General features: G+C 42.8%; 1 protein-coding gene across 1 annotated transcript in view; it reads right to left on the bottom strand.

Annotated features, from left to right (window-relative positions):
- Nucleotides 1-22,272, bottom strand: part of LOC122799215 (myosin phosphatase Rho-interacting protein-like) — a 2,938,789-nt gene that overhangs the window by 2,086,168 nt on the left and 830,349 nt on the right. The window contains exon 5 of the mRNA XM_044068133.1: nucleotides 19,210-19,294. Coding sequence (XP_043924068.1) covers nucleotides 19,210-19,294 — 85 coding nt within the window. The remainder of the gene's footprint in view (nucleotides 1-19,209; nucleotides 19,295-22,272) is intronic.

Below are 22,272 nucleotides of genomic sequence, written 5' to 3'. Positions count from 1 at the left end.
TATTGAAGAGCCACACTTAAATTAGGCTTAGAAACATCAAATTTCTTTGCTGCACTCCAAAATAAAAATCTCTTCCATTTATCTGCGTACACTTTCCTTGTACTAGGCCTTCTGGCCTCCAAAATAACATTCAAAACTTGCTGTGGCAGCTGAGACCCTCCAGGGTTTAAAACAGAATATGCCAGGCTGTCAAGTGAAGAGAGTGAAGTTTGACATTGAGTAAATGACTGTTCTCCTGAGACAGCAGGTGTGGAATCGAAGGCAAAGGCCATGGAGGCTCCCGTACCAGACTTCTCAGTAATGGGTACCAGTGCTGTCGAGGCCAATCTGGAGCTATTAAAATCATCTTTGGCTTGTCCTGTCTGACCTTCAGGAGTACCTTTGGGAGGAGAGGCAGAGGTGGAAAGGCATACACATGAAGATTGTTCCAGCTGAATGAAAGAGCATCCACTTTCCAAGCTGTGGGACGAAACCATTTGTGCAAAACTTTGGCAGCTGGTAGTTTAGTGGAGAAGCGAACAGATCTATGTCTGGAGTTCCCCAGGACACTGTCAATTTCTGAAATACATGAGGATCCAATTTCCACTCGTGGGGATCCATAATTTGCCTGCTCAACACATCTGCTAAGGAGTTCTGTGCTCCCGGCAGAAACCTTGCCTGAAGATTTAGTTGTAAACTGAGAGCAGTCTCCCACAAAATCATTGCTTGTCTGCATAAAGGATAAGAATGTCCCCCCCCTTGCTTGTTGATGTACCACATGACAGTTGTGTTGTCTGTTAGAATCAACACCTGCCCTGGAAGAAGTAAATCCTTGAAAGCTATTAATGCAAATTGGACTGCTAACATCTCCTTCAAGTTGATATGTAGATGTTGAAGTCTGGCAGGCCACGTGTCTTGTATCCACTTTCCATTTAGATGAGCTCCCCAAGCTTTGTCTGAGGCATCTGTCGTTAGAATCTGACTCGCCTCTGGCCGGGTCACAGAGAGTCCCTTGTTTAGGTGACATTCCTGAGTCCACCACAAAAATTCCTTTTGAATGCAAGGTATTATTTGAATGACAGTGTCCAAATCTTGGCAGTGCTGTGTCCATACATTTTTGAGATACCATTGCAGCTTCCTCATATGCAGTTTGGCATTGGGAAGCACCAGAATACAAGATGCCATGAACCCCAAGGCTTGAAGGACTGTCCTTGCAGTCAGCCTGGACTGATCAGACAATTGATGGAAGTAAAGAGAAAGATTCTTTTGTTTGTCCGGGGTCAAAAAAGCCATCTGGGATGCTGTATTCAGTCTCACACCCAGAAAGCACATGTCCTGAGAGGGTACTAGACTGGACTGTATTTCGTTCACAGAATACCCCAGGCATCTTAGCACTGCTATCACATATTGCAAATGATGAAGAAGTTCGTCCTTTCCTTGGGCCAGAATCAGGCAATCGTCCAAATAAGGATAGATCTGAATTCCTCTTAGCCTGAAGAAAGCTATCACTGGAGCCAGAACCTTCGTGAACACTCCCTGCGCAGAAGATAAGCCAAAGGGCAATGCAGAGAACTGATAATGTGAAGTCCCAGCTCGAAAACGCAGATACTTCCTGCAACTTAGCCTGATAGGAACATGAAGGTAAGCCTCCTTGAGATCCAAAGTCACCATCCAGTGATCCTTGCCCAGCAGAGGTAAAAGCTGTTGTAACGACAACATTTTGAACTTGGGAATGTCCAGATAAGTGTTGAGGATAGATAAATCCAAAATTGGTCTCCACGTGTTCCCCTTCTTTGGCACTAGGAACAGGCGAGAATAAAATCCTAGGCCCACTTCTGGTAGAGGGACCGGTGTATGGCCCCTATTTGGAGCAGCAGAGAAATTTGCTTGAGCCTCTAGTCTTTGCTGAGGAGGAACGTCCGCATGCCTTTGAAAGGAGGCAAGGTATGGAAATAAAACCTGTAACCTTGGTGTATGATATCCAATACCCATCTGTCCTGGGTAATCAAACTCCAATTTTCTCTGAAGAGTGCCAACCTTCCTCCCAAAGGTGCTGCCAGACAAGAAGGATCTGGCAGCTGAAAAGGTAGGTCATTGGGCCTGTTTACGAAAGGACTGGCCCCTGCCCTCACCTGAAGATTGTGCAGGAGAACTCCCTGTTCTAGGCCTGAAGGAGCTCTGAGCTCTGCCCCTACCACGTCTAGATCTACCCCTAGACTGTGACTCATAAGAAGGGTATGTCCACCCTTTAGCAGGCCAATTCCTACTAAACTTCGGTGGCTGGACTTGCAAAAAATCTTTAACAGTCTGCATAGACTTAGCCTTGTCTTCCATTTTCTTCAAGACTGACTCAACAGGTGAACCAAACAACACATCAGACTGTAAAGGAGCATCCAAAATCCTTGTCTTAACATGTTCAGATAAATTCTGATCCCTCAACCAGGCGTGCCTGCGAAGAACTGACCCAGTGGCAGCCACCCTAGACGAGGCCTGTACAGCATCAAAACCACATTGTAAAGAATGCTTACCCACCTGTTCAGAGACATGTACTAAATCTTGTAATTCCTTACACTCAATGCCTTCCGCCAGAGCATCTACCTTAGACTTCAGTTGAGAAAGTAGATAGTTCTGATATTTCAACATGTGGAACTGGCAATTCAAAGCCCTCATAGCCAAGGTGGAAGAAGTATAGACTTTCTTCCCCCATCTATCCAAAGCTCTGGCCTCTTTATCTGGAGGAACCGGATTTTTACAACAGAGGCCTTGACACCCTTAGGTCCCTGACTAACAGTTTCTGGGTCCGCCCTAGGACTCTTATAAAGATATTTATGAGCCTCAGGCACCCTATAATACCTATCCGGTTTAACAGGAGCAGGAGGCAAAGAATCAGGATTAAGTGAAGCCTCCGCAAACACATCTTCCACAACATCCAGAACAGGAGGTATAGCCAAAGGCCTATGCTGGGGTAAAAGCAAAAACTCCCTAAGCCTTTTCCTGGAATCAGAGAAGTCCTGACCTTCCCACTTAAAATGTTCCCTCATGGAATGAAGAGTCTCTGAAAAAGAAAAATCCTCTGGAGGAGAAGCAGAAGGGGTTGAATCGTCTGCATCAGAATCAGAATAAGGAGAATACTCCTGCAAGTCTTCAGCCGAAGACTCTGAAACATCTGAAGGCTGCTCAAAACTCCCCAACTCTGGTTCCACCCTAGGCCTCTTATCTGGAGGGGGCAAAGAACCTCTAATCAAAGCAATTAAATCTTCTGCCATTTTAAGCATGTGCTTCTTGGGCACAGAATCAGAAGAACTAGGAGTAACACCAACAGAAGCTAAACCTGGCCTGCCTCTGGGAGAAGCCTTAGAAACAGAAGGAGAGGGCCTAACCACCTTAGGAAGGGAGGGGAGTACAGTAACCTGAGAAGCCCCTTCAGCCTTACCTGCCTCCTGGGAGGCCACATCCTGCAATAACAAAGTCTCCCCCTGAGACTCCAGAGAAGCCTCCGGCGGAACCACCGGTTCCACTGACGCCTCTAAAGAACCGGCGTCCGGTACGGACGACTCTTCTTGTCTGGGTTTAGCTGCCTTGTCTTTGCGCTTCTTCGAAGAAGCGGGCGTCGGAGCGTCCGACGGCATCTTATAATTGCACCGCTTCCCAAAGACTAACCTGGCACAATCTAGCCTTCGCTTCATAGTGCGCTTATTGAATCTAGCACAAAAGCGACACCCTACAACGTCGTGCTCAGGCCCCAAACAAGGAATACACAAAGTATGATAATCTCTATGCGGTATCTGCTTCCCACAAGAAATACAGTTATTCACTTTTTCTGACATCCGGTAAACCACTGAGGCAAGAAAAAACTTAAATATTCCCAACGGGTACTTAGCCAACTTTGACTCGGTCTGAAACTCCGAATTCGAAAAATTTCAGAACGCCGAACGGCACTTGCAACGCTGCTTCTGCATCGGACCATGCGGCAAAAAAGACTGAGGATATGACGTCGGTCATGCGCATTTATACCCTGACGTCCTGATGTCAGTCTTAAGCGCCTTGACCGACGTCAGCCTAATACTTTGATATTCGGGCCGACCGAGGACAGCAGACTACCCAAGTGTAAGGACTGCAGCAATGTGAGATGAAGAACATCAGTAGTTCTATCTTGCATTTGCAAAGTCATTACCTATTTTTTTCCATAAGTAATTTTTTTTCCCAGTGGGAGACAGGTCTACAGGTATCAGCAATTAATCACAACAGGTTTGAACAGCACTTGCTATGTGAAATTTACAAAGAATGTTTTATGCATGTAAAGTTACTAGCTGTTTCTTCCACTACTATCTACTTTTATTTGGAGATGAGCAGTCTGCAGGTTCAGGCAACTAACTGTGAGAGGTCTGGACACTTAAGTGAATTACGCAAGGTACAGTGTAATTAATATATAAAGGTACACTGGCAAGCAATTCAGTAAAAATTAAATGAAGTATGAAACTGTGGGAAGTAAACAGATTATACAAGTAGTTCCCTCCCCAGCAACCTTAGTCCATTAATGCATTTAATATTTATTTAACTTGGTCAGTGCACTTCTTCTTAAGGCTAAACATTTATGTTTACTGAAAGCATATAAACTGTTTTTCACATCTGGGAAGAGAAAAAAACAAGTAGTAATCAGTGTGTGTGGGAAGACAGACTCTGTCATTCACTTTAACATGGGTAACCTTAATTTTAAAATAGGTAATACCAGTGGGTGCAGCTGTTGATTTGGGGCAACTGCTCCTCTCTGGAGGCGTCACCTTCATTTTATGAAAATGTACATAGTTTTGTGTGTTTGCTTTAAGTTAAAAGAAGACAGGGGTTCCGAAATTTTTTTTTTCTTTGTGTGTTTCTATTGAAGCAAAAAGTCTTGAAAATATAACCGGTTCAAAAGGCGATGAGAAAAAGCAACTATGTAAGAGATCAGCCTAACAAACAGTGTATGCAAACACGCTAAAGGCTAGAAATATACATTTAAAAGAGTTTTCATGTGTAATAGGTGGGAGCAATAGTTTTCTATCTTAATGGCTACTCTGTCCATATTACCATGGAATGTAGATAGTCTTATAGGTGCAAACATAAAGAAATATACTGAATTATATTAAGGGTAGGTGCAAACAGAGTTGCTGCAAGAGATAAATCTTGATAGCAATCAGCATGTGCATTTAACAAAAAAAAAGATTTTAGGGTAGACTTTCAGATTAATATCAGTGATTAAGGAAAAGGAAAATAATAATACTGACTGCTACATGGGCACCAATAGTGACAGCAGAGGGTAAAAGAGAGAATTATGGTAGACTTGTAGTAGTAAGCAATGACTGGCAGAGGACGACTGCGATGGCATGTATTTCCACCTAAAAAAGAAGTTATATAATCATCATAACTTTCCATCCGAGTAGTTGTACTTCGTCTTCAACCTGTGGGTTTCAAATCCATATTGGACCCGACACGGCCACATTTTCTAGCTATGGATCCGAGCTCCAGACTCCTTACCTTACCCATAATGCTCACTGTCTCCCTTCAGATCGAGTTTGCTGCCTAAAAGGTATCAGCTACCTGACACAATATCACCTTATCATAACAAGGATCTCCATTACACTCCTTGACCTGGATAGAGTCAAGGGCCAAACACTATACACAAGGTCAAAAACATAGCCTACATCCATGATAAGGTCAAGAGGAAGGGGGGGGGGAGGTTGAAGTCAAATGAAGTACAACTACTCAGATGGAATGTTATGGTGAATACATAACTTCTTTATCTGAAGTAGTTTACTTCATTTAATCTTCAACCTGTGGGACACAGCTACCATAAACTCCTGGGTGGCCCTCATGGAAGGATATACTGGGGCACTGCAGAACCAAAAGATGCTCTATTCCGAGACACAATATCCAACCTGTAATGAGAAATGAAGGTATGAGATCAGGACCAAGTAGCTGCCGAGCAAATAGCATCCAGAGACACCCTAGACCAGAAGGCAGCTGATGTAGCCATAGATCGGGTGGAATGTGCCTTCACATGTCCTGGCAAGGACCTACCTTTCACCTCATAGGCTTGTGCAATGCACAAGGAAATCCATCGAGCAACTGTTACCTTGGAAACTGGCTTGCCTAAAAAAGGTTTAGCATAAGACACGAATAACTGATCAGATTTGCGGAAGGGCTTTGTCCTATGTAAGAAAATCTCAGTTGCCTATGAACATCAAGCAGATGCAACTTGTATTCCCCTTTGTTTTGGACGTTGGGGAAGAAAACTGGTAAATTTATCGTTTGGTTAATACTGGCTTCTGAAGCCACCTTAGGAAGAAAGGATGGGTTAACACGCAATGACACTCTATCCTTGTGAAAGATCATGTGGGGCACCTTAATAGAAAGAGCTTGAAGCTCCAAAACTCTTCTGGCTGAGGTAATGGCCACCAGGAATGCAGTTTTCCATGTCATAAACTGAAGCTCAACCAATGCTGCTGGTTCAAAGGGTGCAGAAACCAATGCCTATAACACTAAGGTAAGATCCCATGGAGGCGTAGGGTCCTTAATTGGAGGTCTAAGTAGAAATGTCCCTTTAAGGAATGTTTTACATAGTTTGGAAGAGGCCAGGGAAGACAAATTAGAGATAGCTGCCAGCTGCACCTTAACTGTGGAAGAACTAGCAACCTGACGGAAGATGCTGGCCAAAAACTCTAAGACAGCTGAAAGAGGAGCCGTGAAAGGGTCCAAAGGTCGCTGATTAGCCCATATGGAAAAAGTCTCCATTTACTACAATACACCTTTCTGGTGGAGGATTTGTGAGCTGCCACCAAGATGGACTTTACGGGGGATGACAATCCGGGAGTCCTGATAATCATGGGAACTGAAGCAGCCAAGCCGTGAGCTTCAGACTATCCACATCTGTGTGAGGGATCACTGAGGGATGAGAAAGAAGATCCGGGACTGGATCCAATGTCCATGGAGGAACAACTAGGTGAGACTACAGTGAGGGGAACCAAACCTGGCGAGGCCAGAATGGGGCTATGAGGACAACTGTGCTCCCCAGCCTTCAAGCTTTCTGAAGAAACTTGGACATAAGCGGGAGTGGGGGATACGCATAGGAGACTGGAAGGCCAAGCATGGACCAGTGAGTCTCTGGGGGCTTCCCCCTCCAGGGGGGTTCAGAGCGAAAAACTCGCTGCATTTTGCATTGTAAGGAGATGTGAAGAAATCACAGCAAGGCTGACCCCACTTTCGAAAGATCTGTTCCACTACTGAAGGATTCAGAGGCCACTCTTAAGGCATCAGAATTGATCTGCTGAGCGTGTCCACTAGAATGTTGGACCACCCTGGAATGTGTGTTGCTTCTAGAAAGCGGCTGGTGGAGATCGTCCATTCCCAAACTCTCATGGCTTCTCGACAGAGGGGATAAGATCTGGTTCCCCCTTGTTTGTGGATGTACCAGACTACTGACATGTCTGTCTGAATGGCAATCGTCCCTAGTGGAAGATGGGCATGAAGTGCCTGCAACACCAAAAGAACCACCCTCATCTCTAGAACGTTGATATGCAACTCTATATCAGAGGGGGACCATGTACCTTGGACCGTCCTTCCCGAGCAGTGCCCCCCCATAGCTGGGAGGTGTCCGTGGTCACTATGGTGTTGGGAAAAACAGGGTGAAAGGAACGTCCTTTGAGGATATCCAGAGATTGAGTCCACCAGTGAAGGGAGTCCCTGCATGCCCTCAAGATTCTCACAGGAAAGGTGAGAGGAAGGTCCAACACGGACCACTGGACGGCAAGTGTCCATTTAAGAACTATCATATGCAGGCGAGTCAACGGCAGGAGATTGATTGCGACCACCATGGAACCCAACGCCCTGATCACTGCTGTGGCTGTGGGGACTTGGGCATGAAGAATTTGTAAGACATACATTCTTAAACTGCTTATCCTGTCCGAGGTGAGAAAAACTTAAATTTAAAGTGTGTCCAAATGTGCCCCAATAAAGTCCAGACTCTGAACCGGCTCTACAGAAGATTTGTTCAGGTTGATGGCAATACCCAGATTGTTTGCTAACTGGATGAAGTAATCCCTGGCCTGACGTAGTAGATGCTCTGAGGGGGCAGCAAAGAGCCAATTGTCCAGGTACGGGAAGACCTGAATACCCTGTTGCCTCAGGTGAGCCGCTACAACTGCCATCACTTTGGTAAACACCCTGGGGGCTGTGGTGAGACCAAAGGGGAGGGCTCTGAACTGGTAGTGAAACCTCCGAGAGCATCTGTCCATTTTGATGTGGTAGTACGCATCCTGGAGCTCAATCGAGCACATCCAGTTTGTGGCCTGCAGAAAAGGCAGGACTGATTAGGACCATGACCATCCAGAATTTTGTCTTGGTTACTGACAGGTTCAATGTGGATAGATCCAAGATTGGTCTGAGATCCCCCGCTTTCTTTGGCACTAAAAAGAACCTGGAGTAAACACCAGATCTGGACTGGCCTGTGGGGACCAGCTGGATGACTCATTTGTTCAGCAGCTTTCCTATTTCTAGTGATGCCTCCTCCGGTTGCGTGGTTGGAACGTCTGGGAAGAGTTTGTTTGGACAGGGATGTTCCCTGAATGGAACGAAATATCCTCTGGATATGATTCGCAACACCCAGTGATCTTTTATAATGGACTCCCAAGCCTTCGGGTGTAGTGACAGGCGACCCCTGACTGCCTCCAGAGATGAGCAGTTGGGCAACCCCCTCAGGGCTGCTGCCCGGTTCCCTCAAAAAGGGTTCTCAGGACCCGAAATTCCTAGGACCCCCTCTGCCTCTTGGGCGGCGTTTGTTCTGACCCCCTCTGACTCTGGGGGATGGAGATTCCTGAGCATCCTGGGAAAACGCCTGTGACTTCTGGAACCACATCTTTTTTGTTCCTCGCTGATTCCTAGAAAAGGATCTTTGAGGAGAGTAGAAGCAGATCCCGACGGCAGACAGTGTCTTTCCATCCTTCTCGCTCTGGACCAAAGTCTTTTTCACCGACTTCCCAAAGAGGGAAGAACCATCATAAGGGGTGTTGGTGAAAGATGCCTTGAAGTCCTCCAAAAATTGACACAACCGAAGCCAGGTGTGATGCTTGATAGCAACACCTGTCCCAGCTGCCCTCGCGGCTCCCTCCATAGCATGAGAGAGCAGTCACATGGATGTGTTGGCAACCGCTTTTAGAGTGGCCATTCGAGCGGAGAAGGTCTTCTTGTCCGTTGACATGGACTCTGGGTTAGATTCTGTGATCTCTTTCACTAGGTCTCTCTGGAGTCTAATGACATGTGCCATATAGTTCAGCGCCCTCACCGAGAAGGTCGCTGAAGCATATACTTGGTTCCCAAAATGGTCCATCGCTGTTGATTCTCGATCAGGGGGGTAGAATGTGGAGCTCTCCTGAGCGAGCTCCTTCTTGGTGGCAGTCACCACCATCATCACATCTACTGGGGATCCCTTGCTCCAACGCGTCCTGTCAGACGGGGGACTCAGCACTTTGTCGGGGTGCTTAGGGATGGGCTCTACGGTGTCTGGCTCCTTCCATGCCCTAGATGTTATTAAATCCACAAGTGGATCAGCAGGAAGGGACACCCAAGAGGTAGATGGCCCCAAGCCGAACGCCTCCAGGAATACAGACTCGTCCAAGGTCAGTTTGGGGGTTGACCACCCCACCGACGAAGAAGCTTCATGAGGTCTCCAAAGGAGACGTCCTCGGGGGGGGTGACCTTGGGGAACCTTCCCCTTCATCCAAGTCTGTGTCTTCTGTGAGGGGCTCCGGTGGACAGTCCAAGTGCCTCCACTTACACTTGCGTTTGTGGGGTACCTCCTCAGGGGGATTCTCCAAGGAGGACTCACAAACCTTTTGATGTTCCACCCGAACTTCCTGGGGCATCACAGTCATGGGCTGTCCCTGAGACAGCAAGATGGTCAGAACTGCACTCAGGACTGGGGGGGGGGGGTCTGGGCGGAGTCCGAGGACGAAATGGTCAGAGGCCTCAACACAGAGAGAACCCTCTCCACCACATCGAATGTAGAGGAGGCAAATTTCTTGGGACGTACTGGCGGGGCCCGACCCCTCTGACCCGATAGGGGAGTCTGAGCCAAACCTCCAGGAGCCGAGATGCCGAGAGGGATGCTCCACTCCAAAGCACTCAGAGCAGACAGAACCCCCTCGGATCTGACCCCCGAGGCTACAGCTCCGAGAGCCCGGATCCGATCTTGTTGGATCCGACAAGCTCAAGGCAATGACCGGCGTCGAGGTACATGGTATCATCGGCGCCAATCCCTCAATCCCAAGAGTCCTTGGATCCAAGAACTCCGAAACCACCGGTCAGCTTAGAGAAGTTATTGGTTGGAACAAAGGTTGTAAGGAGCCCCCTCCGGAGGGAGAGGGCGCCGGCAAGACCCCCATCTGGATCTGAATGCAGATGAATTTCCATCGTCTTGTCCATAACTTTGGCGAGAGCAGGAGTACACCACCAAAACTGGACAGGACAGCCGGTGGAGAGAAGTTCTGACTGGGGACCTACTAAAGTCTCCTCAGGCTCGGGGAAGAACCTGGGGGAGCAAATGCGAGGAGACCCAGGCCTAGTTGCTGGCCTGATTTTCGGTGGCGGAGCCGCCTCTGACAAGCTGTCGAAGGACCACTTGCGGGAACGGTCCTTCTTGGCCTTGTTCCCTTCCCTGGTCCTCTTGGTGAGAGTTTGAGACCCAGAGGCTGGGGAAGAGGAAGTAGAAGCAGCAGCCGCTGCTATCCCTGCTGGGGAGGAAGGGATGGTAGTCCCTGAAGAGGGGAGTAATCCCTTCAAAATTAGTTTGTCTCGCCTGTCCTTAAGTGCTCTGGGGTTGAAACCAGCACAAATATGACGGGGGACTTGAGGTGATGTGCACAAAGGCAAACCACACACAGAGTGTGGCCATCTGCTGGGGACAACTTATTGCCACACACTGTGCATTTTCTAAATCCTGCCTTAGGGGCTTCAACCATACCCACACAGGCCCAAAGGCGCACACGCACATACACGTGCTTGCTCTCTGATAAAAAGGAGAGAGAAAAGTTTTTTTTTTTTTTTGATATCCGAATGAGTAAAAGGATGTCAGAAAGAAAACAGACACAGTCAGAGAGAAAGAACCCAGAGAAAAGTTCACTTATGTGACCCAATAACTGGAGCTCAGAAACCATGCTTGTAACCTCTATGGCGGCAAACGAGATCTGAAGGGAGAAGGGAGACAGGGGGGGCATTATTGGTAAAGGGAGGAGTCTGGAGTTTGGATCCATAGCTAGAAAATGAGGCCGTATCAGAGCCGGTGTGGAATGGAAACCCACAGGTTGAAAGTCAAATGAAGTAAACTACTTCAGATCTGCTGTTATTGACTTAAGAGAATTTGCACACCATATTAAGCTCTCACCAGGGATTATTATTTATGGGTGGGGAGCAGAATAATAAGGATGTACTAGGGGGACCTAAAAGGCAAATTATAACAAAATAGGACGGCTTACTGAAGTAATACATAACAATATTTGGTGTGGTAGACGTGAATTCAGTAGTACACGCTCAAAGAATTCATATATTATGACACAAGGTACAATAAACTGTTGTAGACTGCATAGAAATTATATATCACAGGAGCATGTGTACTTAATTGAAAGCTCTGACACACGTTCAAATAGCCACTTCAGATCAAGCACCAATAAAGACCACGATAAAGATGCAAGGCAGTGAAGTAAAAACAAGACACTGGTGCTTTCCTGCTTATCAGTTAAAAAGCCAGAAATTTAAGGAACAGCTAGTGGAAATTACTTCAGATTTATTAGGCAAGACAGAAAATACTTAAGAGGGGGTAGCTGGTGAGAGGAATAAAATTAAAATTTAGTCTAAAAAGTAGTAGGAGAGAGAAAGAGCTGAGAAAAACTGCTGTTAAGCAACTATGTTTTGATAACTCCAGAGCACATAAACTTATAGCACAATGACTTCGACAATGGAAATTAGAAATGGATGCTGGCAAACTTAAGGAGCTTGAGAAGAGAAAAATAACCAGAGATCCTATAAAGGTATTAGGGATATTTTACACATTTTATGAAAATCTGTATAAAGCAGAAGAACGTGAAAACTAAGGAAAGACAAATGGAAATATTTATGGAAAACTTGATTATGCCAAGGTTAGAGGAAGATGAGGTTCAACAATTAATAGCGAAGATAGGAAAAGATGAGAACACAATGATATACAACAGAAAAGTCTACAGGAACAGATGATAGTCCTGTGGAAGTCTGGAAGTTGGTAAGAAAGAAAGTGATAAAGATGTGAAAGGTTTGGTTTAACATTTTAAACGGTGTTGGGGAGGGGGGAGTACATGCATCTTCAGAAAGAAAGCTGTGGTGGCTGTATTACCTGAAGAGGGTAAAGACCATCAAGACCCAGCTTAGTAATGATCCACTTCAATTTTAAAACATGATTATAAAGCATCTCTCAATAGTAGCTAAGAGAATGACAAACATATTGCCAAAATGTGGTTTTGTGAAGGGAAGGCATACGTCTGATAATTCAGAGGGAAACAGAGTGCAAGGAAAAGCCATTATTCTTGGTGGGTCTTGATTCAGACAAAGTAGTCAATTGAGTCAGATGGTACTTTATGAGTAGGGCAGTGACAGAATTTGCATTCCCTGACAGATTAATATGGTTAATTAGGAGGATATATGAAGGGTCAGAGACAATGTGAGATGGTTCCTTTCCAATAAGCTGTGTTTAACAGAGGAATCAAGCAGGGTGCCCTCTTCCTCCTTTCTTATTTGCTTTATATTTAGAGCCACTGAAAAAAGTAAATTAGAGACTCACAAATTTGATTATTCAAATGCATGCCAATCAAAAAAAGTTAGATTTACTTGCAGATATTCTTTTGTACTTGATAAATGCAGAAAAGGACAATTTGGTGGTGTGGAACATTTTGAGACAGTTTCAAGTCTTTTGGGATATAAAATACATATCCCAAGGCTACAGCAGTAAATTAGCCACCCACATATGAATTGGTTCAGCAATACCTATATTTATGTGGATATTGCAAAAATGAAGTGCTTGGATACATGGATTAAAAAAAGATTCTATTCTGGCAGCTAAAGATATGCAGGACAAGACTAAATAAAAGATAATACAAAAATTGAGAAGCTGGAAGCTCTGTATTATGGACAGTAAAATACAAATAATGAAAATATTCTAGTCTATTTAGTTTTATATATAGATCAGACATACTTTATCAACCAGAGGAAATGTTGTGGAGATAATCAAAAGAGATTTAATGGAATTTATTTGGGAGAGGAACAGGTCAAGAGTTAAGTGAGATAAGTTGATTCTCCCCACAGAACAAAGCAGTTTAGAATTATCTGATCTGAAGGGATACTTTACAGCTACGGAGTTAAGACTGGTATATGTAACACAAACAGAAGGTTATATATCATGGTGGAAAGGGTAGGTGATGAAACAGAGGGGGATGATAAATAAGGATAAAGTAGGACTTCGGATGCAGATCCTTCAGGAAAATAAAAACAACCATGCAGAATATCATAAAAAATGATAAAAGGACAAATTATTATTCCAGGGATAAAAAAACAAAGGGGGATACTCCGGGGTGACTCTCTGTCACCATTGTTCTTCTGCCTTGCCCTTAACCCATTAAGCTGTCTGCTTAACAGATTAGGTCATGGCTATAATTTGGCTCCCAGAAAGTAACAGTGTAAAGACTTCTCATCTTCTCTTTGTTGATGATTTAAAACTGTATAGATCATCAGATGAGGAACTGAAAACACAACTGCAAGCAGTCAAAACTTTTTCAGATGATCTAAGAATGTCATTTGGAAGAATGTGATATAAAAGACTTGAGTGAGAGGGAGTGCATGAATATTTGGGAATTGATGAAGGATCAACAAAACATGAACAAATGCAAATAACACTTAGTAAGGAATATTTTAGAAGACTTGAATTAATCCTGAAAACAGCACTGACATCTAGGAACAAAATTCAAGTTATAAACCAATTTGCTCTTCCTGTCCTAACTTACAGTTTTGGAGTGACTAACTGGCCCCAAAAGGTGTTTGGATAGATTAGACAGGAAAACAAGAAGGATGCTTCATGCTCAAATGATTTATAAAAATCAGTGCATACTAAGATTATATATTCCCCGTTCTGAAGGAAGTATAGGCCTTCTAGAAACTGATTATACGTAGAGATCTGCAGTTGTGGGACTGCATACATATCTGCTGACCTCACAAGACCCAAACATAATGAAAGTTTTGAAACATGGAGGAGAATAAATCTAAGATGACTTCCCTTCTAAGTCTAGCAGAAGTATATTGCCAAGTGGGGAATGGAAATCAAAACAGAAGTACATAAAAATCACAGAGAAACTGAATGTGTCAAAAAACAAAAGAAAAAGTATAATGTGAAGGATCAGAGGAGATGGCAAGAAATGTGGAAGATGCATAAATACAGCTGCAAGTATAGAAAACTCTTGAAACAACCTCATGTTGATCAGGATCGAATGTAAGAATGGTTAAGGAGAGGCGAATTCAAACCAAAAGACGAAAGGTTAATATTGGCGGGCCCAACATAGTGGCTTGCGTACAAGTTGGTTTACAAAGTCTAATGAACATGTGGAACAAAAAGACAAATGTAAGTTTTGTAAAACAGAACTGGAAACAGTCGCACAACTCATTGCTGGGTGTGAAATACTAATGGCAGGAGGACTGTATACGGAAAGGCATAATAATTTGGCAAGATTGTTGCACTGGGGAGTGTGCAAACAATATAATACTGAAGTAGTTGGAAAATACTGGAAAGACAAGCCACAAAGCATCATAGAAAATGATGAAGTCTAAATCACATGGGATCATCTATTACCAACAGCTCAAAAGACAGGTGCGAGACAACCTGATATAGTGATCCATGAAAAAAAGACAAAAGTAGCACTGATCACTGAAATCGTTACATCCAGTGACTACGGTGTCTTGCATACAGAGACAAAGTCATAAAATATCAGGATTTGCAGGCAGAAATGAAAACAATGTGAAAGAAAGATACCCAGACAGTTTTCCAATAGTAGCAGGAGAAATAGATCTTATAAAAAAGAATCTACAATCGTATTTAGATATGTTACCAATGCATACAACTCTGTACAGATTGCAGGAGGAGTCATTAGGGGCATATTGCGGGTGCTGCGAAGAGCACTTCTGGCAAAGATTGAAACAATACTAATTTCATGAACTTAAATCATACTTTGACATAGGAATGGGGTCCATTTCTGTAATGCTATTAGAAACCCAAAAGATCTGGCGAAATTAAAAGAGAAAATATTATATTCATAAAGTATCCGAAAGCATTCTAAGAAATAAGGAAACATGGAAATGTAGAGAAGAGATTTTACCAGTAGGGATGAAGGCAAACAGGGGTACAGAAAACTGACAGGAGGAGGCTGAACTTCAATGGAGAAAACTAGCAAAAGAACCAAAATAACTGCAGCAAATAACTACAGGGGATGGTAATAGAGTGGGAAGAAGCCAAAAAGAAGCCCGGATTGCCTTCCTTAACAACGACTGATAAAGTACAAGCAAATAGAAAAGGATAGGGAAGTGTAAAGTGAAAGACCAACTTTGGCAAAGTTTTAAGTCGAGTCTAGAACAGAAGCTGCTGTTAAAAACAGACAATTAGTGGGGCATACACAACAATGCATGACAACTATAATAATCAATCAGAAGCTAGAAAAGCCTAGAAAGAGAGAATGGAAGGGCAATTCACAAAGGAGCAATGTGAGTACACTTGTACGGCTCCCAAGCATGCAAACAAAGTAGGGAGGCTTAGAATTCCTGCTTGCAAGTGTTTGCATATGTATTTTACACCTCAAGCAAATTTCAGAGAATTATTACTCGGGTAAATAGCAAATCCTGGAGGTGTGATGGGAAAACTCACTTTTTTTGCAAGGGGGGTGAGTGGGCAAATTTTAAACTCCCTCCTACAGCGTGCTTCATCAGAGATGTTGTGGGAGTAAATGGTTGTAAATAAGGAAATTTTTCTTTTTCACCTATGATGTAGGATCTGAACTGCCTAGACACAGAAATATCTTACTAAGTTTAATGCTACTGGCTGCCAGAAAAAAAACAAAAAAACAATTAGAAAATGGTATTAGAAAATCGAAATCTATACCAACTGCAACTGAAGTACTGAATACTGTAAAGGAAACCAATGAACTGGAGATGGCATCTTTAAGGGAAAGAGTAAACTGCACAGAAAGAAATGAAATTTGTGAGAGCAACACATGCAGAATAATGCCCAGAAGGAGTAAGTTTTAAGGGAGTGCAGTAAACAAGCAACTTGTGTAACACTGGAGTGAGTGCCAATTGTTAAAAAGACTACATACACACAAAATGAAAACAATGAAAACTGTCACTATGGCCTGTTTGCATTTCTATTAATGTATGTACACCTAAGCTATTGTTTAAAATGGGATAACTTTGAAAAAGATGTTAAAGAAAGGTGCGTGTGTTAAGTGCTGGCATTTGCCTTTCAAAGGTTCGCTGCTTGCTCAAGTAGCTGTTGACGTCTTACAAATATTTAACATTTGGCTTATTTTAAGGGTAAACAGTAACTGTGTTTTTGATAAATTATGGTATGTAGCTAGTGGCAACATTATAAAGACAAGGAAATGAACACTGGCACTGGAGATGTATCGGGAGCCCCTCCTAGAAAATTGGTTTGCAAGTTACTCCCTGTCAAGTTTAGACCACAGTTGGTAAGACTGCTTTGAAAAGCACTAGCATCAATCTGAGGTTGATGAAATCCTGGGGATCCAGTGATTACACTTCTGATCTGCAGATGCACAGTGTGAAGTTTATCTGGCTGTGTGCAGGTGCTGGCTATTACTTGAGACAGTAATGTACATTTACCTTATGCTCTTAAGACCAAATCGTCCCTTGAGTATTATTTGGTTCCAGCTGTACAGATTTTAAGGACTGTACCAACACACAACTGGTGGCAGCAGTGAGAATCATGAGACTGCAGCTTCTATCTATCACATATGAGGTGACAGCAGTTCACCTCCCTACCTGCTTATAACATAAAACCTCTGGACTGGAAAATATAGAGCTTTAGAAGGGTGTGCATCTTCAGACTTGCAGATCAAACTTCTTCACATCTGGTCCTTTGACAGTACTAAGAAAAAAGCTGCCAAGAGTTTAAACTTAGTCATAAATTAAGGTAGAGGCCCACTACATACAGGGATAAAGCCCCAACTATGGGCTAAGTGATTCAAGTTCAATTAGCAGCTCAGGAACTTGAAGGACTGGCAGAGAAGATAGGTGCATCCATCCTAGATGGTGCAGGCTGGGAAGATCCATCTAGCCCTTGTGGAAGCTTGCAGTAGCATAGCAAGGATGCTGTAAAAGGGGTAGCTGACCCACACACAAAATGTTAGAAGGGCGCGATTCAGAGTTCCTGAGTTTTTTGCGTACTGAAATGCCAGTACAGAAATGCACTTTGTGCAGCAAGCCGATATCAGCTTCTTACAGTTTAAATTAAGTTTTTTTTTCAGGGGGGATGGTGAGGAGGCATGGCCACCCTCGGGCCCTGGGAAAGCGCATTCCTCATAGGCTGCAATTCATGACTCAGTCTGCCTACAAAATTAATGTCAGTTTGTGGGGGAAAGGGGCAGAGGATAACCAAATAAATACATAAAAGCCTTGTTATCAGTATATATAATAATACTGACTGCCATTTCTATTCCACTCTTCTCTCTGGTCACTAGCAGAAGCCTCATTAAAGAAGTAATACTGATAAAATGAACAGTATCACTGAGAAATCTCCCCTTCTCCTCACTTCCGTTTGGCATGATTTTCAAAAAAACAAAAAATTAAGGCTTTAAATTACCTGTCCAGGTGTGGGCAACCAGATGCTGCAACCTTTGTGACCTAAATAATACAAAGGTAATGAGAAAGATATGAGAAAGGACTCCACTCAGGGTGCAAGTCCAGATTGTAAGCAAACTTATTTTGCAGGCTGATAAAGGTGGTCTATCTTCCTGGGAACTGAAGGCCCTGAGTCAGGATTCCCTTGACTTGGAATTAAAGATCTCTAATGGAAGACTTCATGAGAGAGTTAAACCATGATTCAGTAAAGTGCATGCCCGAGGTAACCATGATAGGATTACTTGGAAAAAGAAAAGGAAATGAAGACCATTCCGAGGTGAAATTCAGCCCAGTCAATGCCTCCACTACCAAAGGGTACTCAAGGAGGGATAAAACAGATTGACATGAAAGGAAGGCTAGATTATTCTTGTCTCAAGGCAAGGAAGCCTCAAACTCTGACCTTGTAACAAACAAGATGCAAGATTAACTCTTCTTTTCAGTCATGCTTCTCAAACTCCTGTATTTTTCAAAAGAGACAAAAGCAGGGAATGAACATGAAGCTGTATGCTTGGTTGAAGTTGGAAAACGCTCTGTGTATGGTAATAAAAGTAATGAACACTAAAACTAGCATGTTGTTGGAAGGAGCCAACACTGCACACTGACCTTATCTTGAAAACTGAAACACCTTCTCAACAGCACTGCTATTTGCACCATTTCAGCTACCACTATTTGCTGTCAACAGACTTCTGAAGTCCAACAGCAACACTGAAAAAAGTCAATAGTCTGAAACTGGGCATGTGAAGACCTATAGGGACATTGCTGGAATGCAACAGCAAGCAGTCCACCTGTCACTGGTGGCAGGATGGATCTATCCACCCAATAAACAGCACCAGAAGACAGCTGTAAATGGGGTTGGGGCAGTAGAGCTAACTTCAATGGGCACCCAAGATTTCTTTCCGAAGTAGGTGTCTCCTTGCCCTCTTTTCCCTTAGGTTCAAAGGCTAAAATCTGGATGACAATCCCTCACTCGTAGAAGAAGGTCCAGGGAAAGAGGAGGAGGCCACTGCAGAAGTAGTCGACCTAGAAGAAGAAACATGCTTAGCAGCATCAAACCCCATGGATTCCTTAAGTTAGACCTTTCTGGTTATCTGGATGTGACCTCTGCCTAATCTTTACTCACAGCTTTTAAGTGTGAGCATAATAAACTAACAAAGCACAACAGTTTCTAAGAAACACTACAGCTGTGCGGCTTACAATGAGGACAAGTCCTAAACAAGTAATCAATTTACACCCTACATAACTTCTCTCTGAAATTTCCATAATTGTAGTACTACACAATACCTGTGATGTTGTAGCCTCCACTTTTCGTTTCTTCTTCTGGTTCTGTTTGTTGGTTTTAGGATAAACAACCAACTGCTCAAGCCACCTGATAGCAGAAAAACAATAAAGAAAATGATACAGTATACATGCTAGATCACCTACTAAAACTCTGCGTTGTGGTTGCATATCATGAATTTTATCATCCATTTAATTTATTAAATCCAAAGTTCAACTATATTTACAGCAGTGATACTGAAAAAACAGAAAACCTAAGATAGAGAACTGTAAGTTCAAATACTGAAGTAAAATGAAATAAAAATTTTATGACACTTCCATCCATATATATTTTTTTCTTAAAATGTTCCAATTCTGCAAGTCAAACTGCAGAGTTGCATTTCTTGAGGGGAGGAATGAATGAAAACATTCATAAATGAGTTAACCTCATACCACAAAGGAATGAAGTGCAAAGCTGAATTAGGATAGCAATACCAAGAATCAGGTAAGTCTCAAAACCTACAGAATAAACTTTAACAAATCAGTTCCCCATGAAAAGTTGATGTAAACAACATGTCTGTAACAAACTCTGAGATCTCCACATCACTCTGCATTAATGTCAGAAAATTGACTATCAACTACTTGTCGCACATGACAACACTGAAGAGCTGACAAACCATGTTGGACAGCAAGTCCTTCCATTGCAAAGAATATGCTTTCTACCATGTTAAATGCAAAGGTTTAACAGCACATGACCTGTCACAAAGTAGTGAGGGGACATATATTGACTTAATCTTTGTTTTAGCAAGCTGGGACCCAATAAATCCACCTGCCTTTTTTCAATGGGTTAGCCTCGTTAATTGACTTGTTCAGGATGCATGGAGATGCATAAAACCCAGTTCTAAACTATACAGTTTGCTGCTTTATGTCACACTACTACACTGTACTGCTCTTTTCCTCCCTGGAAAGAATGTTTGCTATTCTAACTTTAGGTGATTGAAAAGAAGTCGACAGCTGTGCACCAGGCTGGGGTGATGCAGTAAAAGAGACCTCCCACAAAAAATAAATGAGAGAGAGAGATATCTCCATACACAAAACCTGTGTCAAGTAGAAGAGGTGGACCTGAAATCATTAAGCAAAGACTATCTGTTGGACAGGGGCTGCTACATAAAATCCAGTTTCAGTATCTGTGTTTGCTTTTTCATCCAAAAACTATCTGCTCTGATTCAGATTTATCAGTATCCAGAAGGGGTATGATCTTTCATGAAACATGTTTTGGCTAGGTTTGCTCAGTGGTTGAAGCAAGCCAAGCCACTTTTACTACTCTGCTTTCATCACAAAGAACATTACAAAACGGATCAAGTCAAACAAGTAAATATTTCATAAACATCAGGAAAAACAGCTATGTGGACAAAACCATGTTTCAATATGTAGATAAAAATATACTAATTTAAATACAAAAATAATGTAACAGTGAAACAAAAGAACAATTCACAGAGTTAAAGCATCAAAAAGTCAGTATGTTAAAATCACAACAAAACCTTTACATTTCAAATAAAAATGTTGCCTCTACAATGAAGCACATTATATTGTACACCTTTTGCTATCAATATCAAACTCTTAACAGTAACAATATAGTAAGAAGTAAGTGGAGAAGTGCATAGGCAGCCAGATGTAGTGATACAAATTATATTCTGACATGGTGGTGCAGCAGTTAGTGTTGTTGCCTTACAGCAAGAGGTTCTCCGGTTCGATTGTCATCTGGGGTGCCTTGTGTGTGGAGTCTGCATGTCCTCCCTGTGGTCACATGGATTTCCTCCGGGTGCTCGGTTTCCTCCCACAGTGCAAAGACATGCAGTAGGTGGACTGGACACACTAAATTGGCCAGAGGTGCGACTGTGTGTGTGTGTAAGTGACATGGATGAACTACCATGGCAGGGCTAGCCACCTAGTGGTGTAAACCTTGGCTCAAGATGACTGCCACTGTTGAAGTGACACCCTGACCCCATATGCAAAATGGAAAAAAAGGGATGAGGATGGATGGATGAATAGACAGATGCATATTGTAATCAAAACAAATTTGAATACATACATATATATATATATATATGGGTCTACTTCTTTTGACCTAACTTTAATTTGCCTGACACTCATTTGCCTGACCCCATTTGACTGAAATTTCATTTGCCTGACACTTCATTTGCCCGACACTTCATTTGTCTGACAGGTATTATTAGCAAGAAAATGGAATATGCCCCCTTCCCCACTGGAGTGCGATCCTGGAGTTAGAATATATAGATGGGGGGGGGGGTGATATTGTTAACTTTTGATGTAATATTGCTTAGTACAAGAAAAGTAAGTGGGGGGGGCTTCGCCCCCCCCCCCCAACTATATATTCTAACTCCAGGGTCGCACTACAGTGGGGAAGGGGGCATATTCCATTTTCTTGCTAATAATACCTGTCAGTCAAAGGTCAAAAGAAGTAGACCCATATATATATATATATATATATATATATATATATATATATATATATATATATATATATAAAGGAAATAAACTACTGTACAGTCTGCCCAGTTTAAGTAATAGTTCCCCTTCTCTGGGACAAACTTCTTCTCCAGATCAAATAATGTGACATACTGTCATCCTTTAGGAAGGAATTACACAATTGGAGTGGTAATTCATTCATAAATTCACCCCAGTACGACTGGCCTATCGCTCACTGAAAAAAGAAGTAAGATCTTCACTGGCAAGGTATAAACAGCCACGTGGCCCAGTTGCCTTCTATTAAGCTATGATTAAGTCTTCACCCAAAACACTTCCAAGATAACTGAGAATGTTATTACGATACACAAGAATGACCCATGTAAGCTATAAGCCAGGAAAAGATATGCATTTTTCAGATAATTGCAGAGTAAGAGATCAAAGAACATAAATAACTGCTACCTAAACACTTGAGAGGTACAGCAGTCTACCCAAACTACAGACAACACTCTAAATATTACTGCAGGAATACTTTGTAAGAAAACATGTAGCTCTCTACATTTAGCCCTCTCATACTTGACATGCAGTCTAACATTCCTAACT

This window comes from Protopterus annectens, chromosome 4.part0 (genome assembly GCF_019279795.1).
Source record: "Protopterus annectens isolate FY-2018-M chromosome 4.part0, PAN1.0, whole genome shotgun sequence".
Taxonomy (NCBI): Eukaryota; Metazoa; Chordata; order Ceratodontiformes; family Protopteridae; genus Protopterus; species Protopterus annectens.
The sequence above is the reverse complement of the archived record's forward strand: the minus strand, read 5'-3'. Positions and strand labels throughout refer to the sequence as shown.